Genomic DNA, 14,964 nt, shown 5'->3' with positions numbered 1-14,964 from the left:
AATTAACTGTGGATTAAGAGTCAGTCAAGAAAGTATAATTGCAGTTAAGTGTTAAAAAACTTAACAAATATTTATTATTTGTTATTATTATTAGATCATATTTGGTTGCCGCGGTTGCTTCATGATTAAAATTCTGTTTGACCACTTGAAAATGTTTCATGTTAAAGAACAGTAACAGAAGAAGTTTGGTGTCAGTGAGTAAAACACCAAACGCTGCCATTCAGCATGCAGCTTGGCCGTGAGGCTCAGAAACGACAGACAGACAGACCCAGGCGAAACAGAACAACCAGCGGGCCCCCAAGGAAGTGAACGTATAGTTAGATCCCACAACCTGTCACATATATTTAGTGACAGTACTTTTGAAATTGCTTTCAACAGACAATATGGAATTTATAAAGCCAAAAAAGTTTGATCAAACTTGATTATTGTCACCATGATTATTGTAACTCATGTGTCTTCACTGAGATGCACTGGTCAATGTGGTCAATGCCACCACCAGGTATGTGACTCGCATTCCTAGATTTGCATACATATTATATAGATACATTGAGTACAAAAAGTTTGTCATGACTTATGTATTTTTCTTGTTTAGGACATCTCCAAATCTTGAGCTGAAGGACCAGCCCAGGCTTGATTTAAAGTATTTTCAGGGACTGTCATGGGGGACAGATGAAGAACTGAAGCTCATTAAAACACACCTGAAAAAAAGATCGACCAACCTGGGAATCTCAAGTGTGGAGTCTAGATGAGCCAAATCCCTGGACTTAGGTGAATTTGTGAATCTGTTTTCCTTAAATTATAGCAACCATAGAATATGACTTTTGTAGTTTTGTTTGACACAAGCATTTTATGTGAAATAACCACATATAACTGATATGGAAATGTTACCTTCTCAGTACCATTTAAGACCTGCACAATGCTATACCAGATTTACAGTGCGTGAAATATTTTCTCTCCGGTTGTTAGTGAAATATTTGTTTTTTGAATTAGTCAGAGAAAATTATAACCACGCCTCACAATTCTATTAATAGTTTGGTCAAAAAGGTTTGTTTTTTGAATTCTGTAGACTTTTGCTGGTAATTGCATTTTCTCTGTCTTTATGTTTCCAATACTCACTCTTGGGTATGTCACACTTAACTATGACTGCCAGATGTCGCCTCATTATCAAACCTCTGGAAGGTTGAAGTTCATCTACATTCCAGCACCATAATTATGGGCTAATAACATACTGATGATGCTTAATTCAGTTATGTGATAAGATCAGAGTTTTGCCATTGTCTTCTGCACACGGGCTGATAAGACACACTGAGCGGACACTGCTGGATAAAAAGCCAGTGGTGAAGCTGAACGCTTGGGACACACCTGAACACTAGCTAAGACCCTTAAAGACTGAACAGATCACACTTGAAGACAGAGACTTGAAGAGTGTGGGCAAAAGTGGCAGACAAACATGTGAATCCCACAAGAACACGAGTCTCTGTGTTCAAGTTTAGAAATAAACCACAAAAAGGGTGGCAGCAAATACGTTGCAATTACCAGAGAAAAAACGATTGGAGAAAAAAAAGATCAGAATGTACAGATCCTACAATTAAAAATGGACATAACTTTGTATACCAAATAAAACTTTAGGTAACAATAAAATGTTCAAAATAAATATTAAATGCTGTTCACGACACCATTACAAAATACAAAAAGCGCATTATGGCGTCTCTAACACCTAATTCCTAATACAGGAAATACTGACCAGCAGCTAGCGCAGTGACTTGGACATTTGCAAATATAAGGGTCAGTATGATGTAGGTTAGGCTACAGTTAAAATACAGATGGTTGCAACAAGTGAATGTTGTGGCAATGACCTCGAATCACAATGCACAGTGCACATGCCAGTTTAACCCATCTCCTTACCAAGATGACTTCAGCACAGTGGGAACTTTCTATTTTTTTCCCTTTTAGTTGAAAATGATAGTTCTTCATTGAGTTTTAAGTCACTGTGCTAATGATCATCACACATTTTCACTGTGGCATCCGTGCTATTTTAAATCGCTTGTTTGTGGTAGCGATGTGTGGATCGATTCTGAAACATCAATACTTCTAATCCCAACATTTCCTGTTGTAGGATCATTTTTCATATTAATATAGATTCAATACTCAGTAATTAGTGGCACTGTAATTGTCAGGGATCTGTAGATAAGTCTGGCAGTGGCAGCATTATGTAGGTACAGAGAGAGTGTGTAGTTACGGATCATTGACTGTGGTAAATTGATTCATGTCTGTTAAGACTTCACTAGGGTTTTAATGATCAAACAACAGGAGTTCAACTCAACTCAACTCAACTTTATTTATATAGCGCCAATTCACAACAACGGTCGTCTCAGGCACTTTACAGAATAAAGTCAAGATTATAAAGATGTATAGAGAGAAACCAACAATTCCCCCCTGGAGCAAGCCATAGGCAACATAGGAGAGGAAAAACTCCCTTTAACGGAAGAAACCTCCAGCAGAACCAGGCTCAGGGTGGACGACCATCTGCCTTGACCGGTTGGGGTGAGTGAAAAGTGAAGAGAGAAGAGAAAAGATCAACAGAAAGAGTTGACTGCACTTTTAAAAACCAGCAAATGCATTATATTAACTATTGTAATAGTTAAATAGTAAAATAAATAAGTAATGGGAGTAATGAGACATTTTAATATAATTTCCCTCCTTTTATTTGTGTGTACAGCATTTGTACTTGGTATTGGATGAGGAAGTGTTATCACGCATCGTTGTTTGAGGCTCCAGGAAGAACTACGTACAGCTGCATACAGTATAATGTAAATCTGTGACGGAATTACAGTCAGAATTATTGTCCAGTCACTTAGAGCAGCAAGACTCCATGGTTCATAGGGCAAATCTTCTTTGGGCACAATTAAAACAAATGACATGTTGGTTTGTAAAACTATTTCAATGTAGGGCTAAGGTCATTCAAATAACTTAAATACATTCTAATGGCTGATTACTTCTGTCCAACAGCAAAATCTGAATTTATTATCACGTGTAGATATATTTTGATATTGTAGATAACAATCAGACAGATAAGAGTTTAATATTTTCCTGGTCTCGTATAAATCATCTCTGTATAATATAGCAAAATACATAAAAGGGTCCGTCCTCATCTTAAACCAATAGCAAACACATTTTTTGCCAAGTGATTTTTCATTTAGCCTAAAAATAGTTTGTTCTTTGATCTTTATAGTTAGATACTGAGTGAAATGAAAGTGCGGTGGAGTAATCTTGACAAGAGTAAAGATTGATGAGACATGAGTAACAAAGCGTCCACAGTCAGCTGCACTGTACTGTGACTGTGCTTCATGAAAACAAACCGGGAGAGTGTGAAGTGGCCTTGTGCATAACAACAAAGGCAGATGATGAAGCCAATGTCTTACACCAACTCAGATTATACCCAGTCATCACTCGAGCTCTCAAATGCTCACACATGTGGGACTTACAACAAAATACACACGTTTAGCCAGGAAACTGTGAACACAAGCGTAACGTATGAGAAGGTTTAAGTAGCTTTGCACACAGTGGCTTAAAGGGATTAATGCACAGCTCCTTAAGGTGTGATCTGATTGTATTAGTGCTGAGAATGAAACAACCTTCTGGTTGTTGAGTGGTGGGTTTGAGAGCTCAAACGACCATACAACTGAAAATATCACTCATCAAATGCCCTGTGCATTATTCATTATTCATTTTTGTATGTTAATAAACTGTAGTACAACACTGAGATCTCTGATCTGGACAGGTGTCCCATCTGTCCCAGGGCCAACACGGAGAGACATACACAGACAATAATTCACCCTCAACATTCAACATTCACAACTATGGTCAATTTGGAGTCACCAGTTACCCAACATGCATGTTTTTGGGCTGTGGAAGGAAACTAGGGTACCTGGAGGAAACCCACGCAAGAATGTGAAGGACATGCAAACTCCACCTTCTAGCTGTGATTGGCAGCACTAACCACACCACCACCATGCTGTCTTATTTGAACTTATTTAAAAGATACAAAAAAACCAAAACAAGCGCAAAATGTGAACATCCAAACAATCCTGTCGAATGAATAAAAACAAAATGACGCTCCAACAAAAGGATGGAGGGGGGCCCTTCCCCTGTTTGTGCCCAGGGCCCCATTTCCCCATAATCCACCCATGAGATCAGGTAAAACATTTCTTTTCACTGCCCAGTGAGCATCTCTGTAAACTAGATTCACTTCACCTTCGGTCCAAATTTAATCTCCTTTCGGGAGAAATAACCCATCACAAAGGAGGCCCGTGGCAGAGAAAGGTGTATTTTACAAGGAGACACATTGGTCACTTGTAATTGAGAGGGGATGTGCAGAGAGCTCGCTCTCCCTATTACTCACATCCACTCCAGACCCTTCTTGCTTTACAGGGTTTCATTTTCCCTGCGTTATTGAGTCCTAAAACACACCTGCTCTCGTGGTGAAACAGCCTCGCTCGGTCGCTAAATGCTAAGTGCTCCAGTTTGTCTTTAAGACCAGGGGGCTCGCTGGAAACTGTTGCTTCATTATAGCACTGTATCAAATTTTAGAAGCCTTAATGTTTCTTTCTGCCAAGATGCTGATGCTGTTATGCGTCTCAGAATCTGTCTGATTTAAGAAAAAGTGACACGTATAAGTTGAGATTTTCACAAAATACACTGCACTGCCTTTCCACTGACTTTTGTAACTTTTTCCAAGCAGACGTGTTCATTAGGTGCTTAACATAAAATTAGTTATAATTCAGATTAACTTCATGTCACATTTATACAGAAAGAGGGAATTCTACAAGGTTTTCAACATTTTAGGGGCCACTGTATAGTTTTGCTATTAAACCATAGTCACTATTTCTACATGATATAGAGAAATAACCCATTTTGTTGCGTTTTGACTTTTTCCATGAGTTTGGTTAGACTTTTTAGGTGAATGGTTGGTGAGGGCAGCATAGTGGCACTCTTGCCTCACAGCAAAAAGGTCCCAGGTTTGATTCCTGGACCAGCAGGGCCTTTCTGTGTGGAGTTTGCATGTTCTTGCGCAGGCTTCACTCTAGGAGCTCTGGTTTCCTCCACCACTGAAAAACGTGTGTTAGGGACCAGGGCAGGTTGGTCCCTCTAGTGGCAGAGCAGCGGCTCAGGACTAACCCTCCAGCTGATCATCTAACACAGTTCTGTTGTACCCCTGGAATGTTTAATGATAAAATAAAGCATATTCATCTACTTTTCTTTTAAAATGCTAGTTATAAAAAGTGAGGGGCACTATGCTGGTGGAGTGGTTATTACTGCTGCCTCACAGTTTGAATGCATGAGTTTCCTCCCACAGTCCAAAGACATGCACTTAGGTGAAAAGGTAACTTGGAATTGCCTAAGTATAAATAGTTGTTCGTTTCTATATGTGGACCTGTGATAGGCAGGCGACCTGTCTATGGTGAATCCCGTCTCTCGCCCATTTCGCCCAGTGACAGCTGGGATCAGCTCCAGCAGGGTTAATACTGATGGACTGGTGGTGGACAACTTCATTTGAAGCATAGTGAGTGATCAGACCTGTCTTTGGAGTAGATGGTGTTTAAAACTACATCATAACCTGACTCCTTTTCCCTTTGTAACATTTTACAGTGCAGGAATTTCCAGCTACTTGATCACCTCCGTGTTTTTGCATTTCTTTCCCACAGGCCTGCTGAAAAAGTCTGATATTAAAAACTGAACCCACTTCCTCTTGTCTACACATTTTGGCTGCAAACTAAGACCTAATGTAGGAAATACTGCTTCTGGAGGGAGTCCAACAAGGCCAAGCACAAGCAGCTTGATGAACGGCTCTGTTGTAGCAGGAGCGTTAATGTGCAGGCTTTGGAGAATTATGATGAGGTTAGCTTAGCGCCTAGTGGAATGCATAATGCCACCCGTGTTTGTTTATGTCACTTTGGGTTTTAATGAGAGTGGAATAAGTTACTGGATGATGCTGTGGTGTGGCTGGACATCAATAAAACGAAGCTCCAGTCTGAAAAGTGAAATAAATTGGTAACGAAGCTGGAGGTCAAGTCAAATCATTCAGTCCTGTGAAACATATCAACACATGGACACGTAGAGACAAATAACGCACCTATAGATTTACACTGTCGGCTTGTGTGTGTGTGTTTGTGCAAGAATTTAAGCTACTGATCATGAAGCTGGAAGACGATGTGCATTTTTTTTTCCTGCTCTTTTTCATTCGTCCACTGTTTTTCACACCATCCACAGTGGGAACACACGCATGGCAGCAGGCTGCTCCATATCGCAGGCGTCCCATTGGACAAGCTCGTCCTGACTCCCTCTTCATCGGACTTTCCTGAAATGGAGACATCAGTGCAGTGGAGAGGGAGAGAGAGAGAGAGAGAGAGAGGGCGAGAGAGTGGAGCTGCTGCGCCAAGCCTTCAGTTACCTGGCAGCACATCCTAATTCTCAGCAGCCAGAAGGAAAGGAAAGATAACTTTTTGGAATATGGACAGAATAAACAAAGACAGAAAGTTGACAATTAAAAGTGTAGCAAGAGAATAAAAAGGGATTCTGATCTAAGAAAAGAAGGATTTTTGAAATGGACTACAATATTTTTCTATCTGTGACATATTCCAACCTCCCTCTGCTTCTTCTCTCTCTGCTGTGGGATAAATAAGCAGGCAGTTTGCTGCCAGTGGGTGAAATGGTTCTTATCTATCTCTGCCATTAGAGAGTAGGTTCTATTAAAAAGCGTTGCATTATTCAGTGAGCCTGAGAGACTGATCATTATGGATTTCAGCCCTGTTCTGCGCTAGCCCCTAGAGTCCAGCTCGGCCTGCTGGCTGATGCAAGCACACATCTGACCTTGTGATCTGGACTCTCTGAACACCGGAGTGGAAGAAGGAGCAGATCAGCTTGACCCTGGAACAGGAACATACAAAAACAAGAAAGATGCTGTTGCAAAATACAGTAGCTATAGTCCCAGATGTGTTCCAGAAGCAACACATTAGAAACAGATTTGGGCGACTCAATAAAACCTGATTGACATTTAAAGCAGTTTTTCTCAATAGAAGCCACGTGGTGAGAATGAGCAAAGACACGACTGAACATATGGTGATGCAGCACTTTTTTATGAGTGGGATAGGAGATATTAATATTAAATAAATACGTGGCGTGCTGCTCGCCTCATACTGGACCCTGAGTGTTTCCCAGGTGGACTGTCTCTCTGTAGGAAGCCCAGCCCAGTTTAAGCATTAACATAACATTCTGCACATCGGAACCTTTCCACACGTGTCTCAGATGGTGCCATTAACCATTTGCTGTACACATTTTTCGCCTTCAGCTTGGCACTTTGCTGATTACAAGCGCTGGATCGATAATTAAACAAATTAAAGCGGACTGCCGGGTCAATTCTCATCCCGTCTTAGCCAGCGGCTGCTGCCGACTCCACGCGCGAGTCCAGCATTGAAATGCAAAGGAAGAAAATGAAATGCTTGGTGAAAGAGTCTGGACAGCACATTTGTTTCCTGTTTGATGGCACAGTTTTACGCAGCGCCCTGCCAGACTGATGCGACGGGGAGGGAGAAGTCATTTGTTTCTGAGCAGGCAGTAACTCTTCAGTTGTCAGGAAAACCTGTGATTTTTATATGAACACTTCATTCTGGGACAAGTGGTGCAGTGGCTGTTGACTGCAAATAGACCCTACTGTTCCTGGCAGAGGTGAAAATAGATAAGACTGGATGATAGCTGTGGGACTGAGATTGAATCTCAAAGTCCAAACACCACTGAGGGGAATCTCACTGTCTGCTACTTTTTACTCACCTGTTTGAATCTATTGGCTTGTAACCTTTGTCTCTCCTACCTGGTCACACCTTACACGCGTCAGGGGCGAGGTTAGGGGGGATTTGGTGCGGGGCCCACCTGCCAAATTCAGGAGTCTGTATGAGCTTGGCTTATGATGAATGGGAATTAAATGTGAAGCTGAAATAAATAACTATCTTAAGATATAGTAATAAATAAAACATGGCCAATATCAAATTCAATATTTTAAAATTTGATCGCATTTGTTGAGAAACTACAATTTTGGAGCAGCTACAACCAGGCAGAGAACAGTTACACAGACCTCCCCTGGCTGTGGGTCTGTCTCCACCCAACTGTTTCCTACTATTTATTTATGACTATAGGATTAAAGCTTCTAGTTATTCATACATATTGTTTCATATAAGAATACATAAAGTTGCATATAGGCATTTCTTACACTTTCACGGTTAAATTATTGATTTATTTTACCTATTTTTTTCAAATGGGCCCCCCTTCTTTGATTGTGTGCCTTAGTCCCCCTCTTGTTAACATTTCCAGGCCTATGATTTAACATTCTCACCTTATTTCTAAGATATTTTGCAGGCTGTAGACGAATTAAAACTATCATGTACCTGACAAGAAAAAGTGACATTTTAAAGTCAATATGGAGAAAACACAAACAGGTTGATTTTATTCTTCTTATTCTAACGTACTTTTCTTAAGAGCAAGCTGCACGACAGGTTTTTGTGTCAGTCGTATCCTCCACTGCAATGCTAAAAGTCTAGCTGGAGTTCAGATGACGTCAGTTTAGCTCAGGCTGTTTCCACACAGCTGTGTTTCTTTCCAAGTCATCACCATCACTGATTTGTTCTCCCAACATGATCTGTGTCAGAGTGTTGAAGCTCTCCCCTGGCTGTGGGTCTTATTTATTAATGTAGGGGCCCTGGGGTAGTTATGTAACCGTCTGTTTAATTATTTGGAAACATTTTACTTTGCTTTTAGCGCCTCCATCTTGTAGTGGTAGGATTTCACATGACCACCGGTTCATCAGAGGAGCCCAAAGCATCTCTGCCAAACTGTGTGTGTAATTCTGCTTTGACTATTAACAATCTGTGTTTCTCCTCTCTGCCGCACTCGCTAGTGTGAAAGGCAAACGTGTCTTAGATTTAACAGGAAGATCAACTCTTTTTCTTTGGACAAAGAGGCAAGTTGCAGTCAGATATGAAGGTCTTGTCTGTGTACAGTGAAAGATGATGATGGTCGTGGGAGCTGGATGCAGCACAAACTTAAGAGGACGTGACAAATGCAAAGGACAAAACACAAATGATTGCACACATTTCGAAAACATCTTCCTTAATTTGACACCATCAAGCAATGGATTTAGAGAGAGAGAAAAACACTGCAACCACAGAAATGAAATGCAAACGGTGTAAGCCTTATTAACATTGGAAGAAAGGGGAGGGGGGGGGGGGCGCCGGGAACTCCGACCGTGGAGCGACTCCTTTGAAGGATGGGAGGCACCTTTCATTTAAGGTGGACCATGGTACCTGTCCACATGGTCCCTGTCCACATGGACCCTACCCCGCTGCATGTGAGTCCAGTTTGTCACATACTGTAATATAGTTTAGTCCACTTGCTGCTGTATCCAGTTGAAATTTAATCTTTGTAGCCTTTGCTGTGTAGAGGTGTGGTCAGTCTGAAAATTTACCTCCTAACCTGCACTTAAATCAGGTTAGTTCCCATGAATCACTTCTCCTACACCACAGAGTGATGAGTGGCAAAAGCCCTGAGTGTGTTTAATTCACCCCTGATATGATGTATTGACTCCAACTCTTTCATTTTAATGCTGTAAAACGAAAATTGTCATTTCTCCTTTCACAATAGGATTATTTATTATTTCCCCACTTTAGAGGGAAACGCATTTTTGTTGACTGTTTGATGGCAAAGTTTTACGCAGCGACCTTATTATTATTCATTGGTTTTTATAAACACCACGCAATGTTTGTGGAAAAGAGACTATTTTTGTGCAAATCAACAATATTCTAATATTTATATCCACAATTTTCTAGTGCAAAAAATATTAACTTAAATGAACAATAATAAATTGAACAATAGATACATTTTAGCACCCGGTTAGAGGTAGAATTTCACCTTATGAAATACTATTTATTGCTAATATTTGCTGTGCTTTCCTTTAACTTTTAACAGATATTGTTATTTTTCGGTCCCTCACTGTTCTTTTACCAGACGCTCAGTATAGTCACGGTAGAAACTGTGAGTACGACCTTAAATAAGGGGCTGGACTCTGTAGGTACAGCAGAACCCGTTGCCTCCTCTCCCTGATGCTGCTTTATGTCCGCTATATAAAGTGCACACAGCGGCCGGAGCTCACAGTCTCAGTGGACAGCTCCGTGGTGCTGAAGTCCCAGAGACAACACACACTCACTCAGTAACACACACTCCTGCAAGAAGCGCCACACAGGCAGCACCATGGACGGGTCCTCGTGGAAACTTTTTCTACTTTCCCTCCTGGTTGTTATGGAGAGCTCCGCGCAAGACTTCGGACAGACGCAGTTTATTTGCACGTCGGTGCCCAAGGATATGGACTTGTGCACAGCTACCATGCAGAACAGCGGGCCGGCGGAGGACCTGAAGACCACGGTCATGCAGCTGCGGGAGACCGTGTTGCAGCAAAAAGAGACCATTATGAACCAAAAGGAGACGATCAGGGAACTAACGTCCAAGTTGAGCCGCTGCGAGAGTCAGAGCTTCCCGACGGGAGCGGGACCCAGTGGGAGGCGACCGGGGTCGAAGAATACGATGGGGGATGTGTCCCGGGGCACCACGGACACTCTGGCCCAGTTGGGTCAGACTTTACAGACGCTCAAACAGAGACTGGAGAATCTAGAGGTAGGCAAGCGGAGCAGAGCAAAAAGTAAATCAAATCGGCTGCTCTGGTTGTTCATTAGAAAGAGGATTAGAGCTGTTAAGCAGTGCAGCATCTTTCTGGCTTCGTGGAGTCTGCGTGGAGCCACATGTGGTTTAGTGAATCTTTTTAACTGTCAGACAGAAGCACCGTGGAAAGTAGATTAAATGCAGGAACGCTGTCTTTTGAATAACGAGCATATACACAAATGGTAGTAGGTAACGCGTTTAGGACTGATGGAGGTGAGGGGACGTGTGTCAGGGAGTTTAGCCCCTTTCCTGTCCTCCTCTAACCCAGTGTTTGTTTCCCTCTGCCCGATGCAGCAGTACAGCCGAGGGAACAACAGCGCGCAAGCGAACAGCCTGAAGGACCTGCTGCAAAACAAGATAGATGACATGGAGAAGCAGGTTCTGTCCCGGGTCAACACGTTGGAGGAGACCAAACCGGGCGCCAGGAATGACAGTGAGCAGCGGAACAACGTGGAGTCGACGCTCACCTCTCTGCACCACCGGCTCACAGACCTGGAGAAAGGTGCGTTTGGATTTCAGAGCGCGCGGGATCACAGGGGTTCCCACCACGGTTAGATGTGATTAGAAGGGGAAGGGGGGGGGGGCAGTATTTACCACCCTCACTGTCACATCACGCATGTGGAAGCGCTTACAATGCCGCAACCAGCACATTGCGCACGGACAGTGTGAGCCAGGAGAAAAGAGCTGCATTGCTTTGCATATCTCAAGACCTGTGAGCCATTTTGCTTTGCTGAGTTTCTGTTTTTCACACAGCGAAAACACAACGCACCAACTTGCAAGTCAGTGTGTAGAGGGTAAAACATTTTTTTTTTTTGGGGGGGGGGGGGGGGGGGGAACTTTGCGGTGTGCGCCTCCTCTTATTGACACATTGACGTGCAAATGCGCGTGCGTGTGGTGTGTGTGAGAGAGAGAAGTAACAGAGAGAAAATGGTTGGGGAAGCAAAATCATTAAAATATTATTTTCTTTATTACAAGTCCATGTATGAAAATGTAGGGTTTGTGAAGGTTTACATTGTTTGCCCTACATTGTTCCTAAATTTATGTCAAATCCTGAAAAATCGAAATGAAACTGACTCTGATTGAATTTGCAGGCAAAGACACCAGGCCAGCAGACAAGTTCCAGCTCACGTTCCCCCTGAGAACCAACTACATGTACGCCAAAGCCAAGAGGAGCCTCCCTGAAATGTACTCGTTCAGTGTGTGTCTGTGGATCAAGTCCAACGCCTCGCCAGGAGTGGGGACACCCTTCTCCTACGCTGTCCCGGGTCAGGCCAACGAGCTGGTCCTGATCGAGTGGGGGAACAACCCCATGGAGATTCTCATCAATGACAAGGTAATGACACCATGAGTTTCGTTGACTTCCTGCTTTTCTTACCACTGCAGCGCATCAACGTAGCCTGTGTGTGTTTGTACACGTCACGCTGGCACGTGCACCAACTTGACGTGGCAAAAAGTTCATACTTCGTGTTGGGTTGAGTCACTTGACAGTGTGTCTGTGCCGGAATTGGAAACCGAATAATAATAAGTGCTAAGGTGAGCGACAGAAGGCCTTATTATACAGGAAGAGATGTGAGAGGGGAAGTGATTCAGCAGGAAGAAGAGAAGGTGCAGAAACGGAGCCTTTTCAAAACGGGAGTGACAAAGATGTGACTTGTGTCTCCGCTGCAGGTTGCAAAGCTGCCTTTCCTCATCAACGACGGGAAATGGCATCACCTCTGCATCACGTGGACCACCCGTGACGGGATGTGGGAAGCCTTCCAGGATGGAGTAATGAGGGGCAATGGGGAAAATCTGGCCCCGTACCACCCCATCAAACCAGAGGGAGTGCTGGTCCTGGGACAAGAGCAGGTGGGTGCACATTTTTTAAATCCGAGCTTTGTAACTGCTGCACTTAAATCCCCTCATTAGCCTCAGAAATATTCCGATATTCCCGAAACACTTATTAAATTTGGACTAAGATTAAAGGTTTTCCAATCTAATTAGTGAGTTATTATCCCATTAAAGGCCAAAAATAAAAAATAAAACAGCAGTGCTCTATCAATTTGGTCCAAATACTGAAAGGGAAAAAAAAAAAAAAAGATTTGATACATCATTTGATACATGATGTGGTACATCGCGCAGCATGTAAACCAATCTGTGATCACATGACCTGACATGAGACCTCATCCAGTGTTAATGTCCCCTCTGATGTCTCCCACGTGTCTGTTTTGTTCCGCAGGACACACTGGGAGGAGGCTTTGATGCGACACAAGCTTTCGTCGGTGAGCTAGCAAACTTAAACATCTGGAATAGGAAGCTTTCTATTGCCGAGATCTACAACTTGGCAACTTGCAACAGCAAAGCACCGGCTGGCAACGTCTTCTCCTGGACGGAGAGCAACGTCGAAATATTCGGCGGAGCAACCAAATGGACCTTCGAACCTTGCCGTTCGCTCAACTGAACTGCACTTCCCCATTGAAGAAAAGGCCTCTGTGTTTCCGAGCTTTTTGTCGTTCTCGTCTTCATTTGACGTTGGCTAGAGACCATTTGAGTTATCAGTAAGCTTAAATCTGGGATTTCGAACATTCTTAGCTATTTATGTGCAAAACAACAGTTTTCATCTTGAGGAAAAAAAAAATCAAATCGAATGCATCCTGGGGAAACCTCAGTGAGAAAGCATTGGTATTCGTTGCTCCTTTTTTTTTTTTCTTTTTTCTTTTCTTTTTTTTCTTCTTCTTCTTGGATGTTCAGTTCAAAGCACACCTAAGCTTTTTGTTTTGCCTGATTTCGTCTTGGACCGGCAACTGGCAATCTGCGCCTTATGTTTGGACGATTCACAGTCCAAGTGAGGAATTACATAACCGCTTCTCTCCCCCCCCCCCCCCCTCTCCCGGAGAGTGGGAGATTACGCTGTCCGTCCAATTCGTGTCAGTGTTTGGCGCCGTGAAGTGATGTCTGACGCGGTACAGCTCCCCTGTGAACCCCCGCCCCACCCCACCCCACCCCATCCTCCATCCCATCCCCGCCCCTCTGGAACTTGCACTGTGAATGACGAAGAGAACGCTACGCTGAAGGACACTGCAAAGTCAGACCGTGGTACAAGTCAATTTGTAATTGTTGTTCGCTTCAAGTGTTCCTGTAAGAATGTCGTTAACTTGCCATCATCGCTACGAAGCCTGGGTGCCTTGGGCTGGTGCAAATATTCAGCACATTCACGATGTTTTCAGTTGTAAATTCAATGTTGATTGGGTTCTGTTTTTTTTTTTTTTTTTCCTAAGCTGGGTTGAGTTTCTTGTTCCTCTGGTAAATGTAATTTAATTACAGTTTGTTATCTGACATGATGTGTTTTGGCAGGTGTTTGTACTACTCTGTATTAGGAATGTTACAGTATCTGTATAGTAACAGCATGAATGACAGAGTGCTGTGAAAGCATTGTTGAAATCTGCTTTACTATCTTCTCTGGGTCTGGGTTTTTTACTGTATTGTTATATGCTCCGAGCATGGCAAAACTGAGAGATGAAGAATTTAATTTTTGTAATAAAATTGTGATACTTAATGTCACAGTGAATTCCAGGCTTTGGTTGTGTGCGTCAAAAGGTGTGTGTGTGTGAGGGAAAAGGCGAAACAGAGCGAGTTTTTTTAAACATTTCCACCATGTCAGACAGTGAGGAGAGGGAGGGAAATGACCAGAGACAGCAAAGGTCATAAAGCGAGAGCTTCAGCGAAGGGATGACAGTGAGGTGCCCGTGTTGAGCCCCTGCAGAACATGGCCCACTCGCTGCTTTCTTGTTGCAGCTGTGAGGTGCTGCCAGGCTCACGGAGGAGAAATTCTCCTTGTCATATCAACCTTTCAGTAGCAGCCTAAAAAAAAAATAAATCCCACACAGCTCTCTAAGCTTGATTTTTTACAATTAATCTGATGACCGGTTCTTTCACATGTCAGTGCTGAAAGGTCTTGATTTAAAATAGACACTGTTTACTTCAGTATCACGTGCTGAAAGCAATACAGTACATCAGAATACTTCTTTTATACATTTATTCTCCTCTCTGTAAGACGCCGTTGAGATGTTTTGTTGTGAGACATTTCAAAAAAAGTTCAGTCCATAGTCACATTTTTCTCTCTTTAGATGAACTTGTATTAAATTTCTGCTAGGAAAGAGGAAGTTGTACAGTAGGTCCTTACAGAATTTGCGTAAAGTCCAAATTGAAGTGGGCATTCTTTCG

General features: G+C 42.7%; 1 protein-coding gene across 1 annotated transcript; it reads left to right on the top strand.

Annotated features, from left to right (window-relative positions):
• Positions 1 to 10,187: 10,187 nt before the first annotated feature.
• LOC137124362 (neuronal pentraxin-1-like) lies at positions 10,188 to 14,617 on the top strand. The gene is made up of 5 exons (XM_067499247.1): positions 10,188 to 10,716; positions 11,056 to 11,263; positions 11,853 to 12,094; positions 12,430 to 12,609; positions 12,980 to 14,617. Exons 1-5 carry the CDS (start codon positions 10,297 to 10,299, stop codon positions 13,199 to 13,201), a joined length of 1,272 nt encoding a protein of 423 aa, XP_067355348.1. The 5' UTR covers positions 10,188 to 10,296; the 3' UTR covers positions 13,202 to 14,617.
• Positions 14,618 to 14,964: the final 347 nt, after the last annotated feature.

This window comes from Channa argus, chromosome 3 (assembly GCF_033026475.1).
Source record: "Channa argus isolate prfri chromosome 3, Channa argus male v1.0, whole genome shotgun sequence".
Classification (NCBI taxonomy): Eukaryota; Metazoa; Chordata; class Actinopteri; order Anabantiformes; family Channidae; genus Channa; species Channa argus.
The sequence above is the reverse complement of the archived record's forward strand: the minus strand, read 5'-3'. Positions and strand labels throughout refer to the sequence as shown.

Excerpts from the sequence above, each read along its gene's own strand:
- LOC137124362 (XM_067499247.1), top strand. The coding sequence starts at position 10,297 with ATGGACGGGTCCTCGTGGAAACTTTTTCTACTTTCCCTCCTGGTTGTT. Across the intron at positions 10,717-11,055 it reads AGAGACTGGAGAATCTAGAG|CAGTACAGCCGAGGGAACAA; the intron begins GTAGGCAAGCGG and ends TGCCCGATGCAG. Across the intron at positions 11,264-11,852 it reads GCTCACAGACCTGGAGAAAG|GCAAAGACACCAGGCCAGCA; the intron begins GTGCGTTTGGAT and ends TTGAATTTGCAG.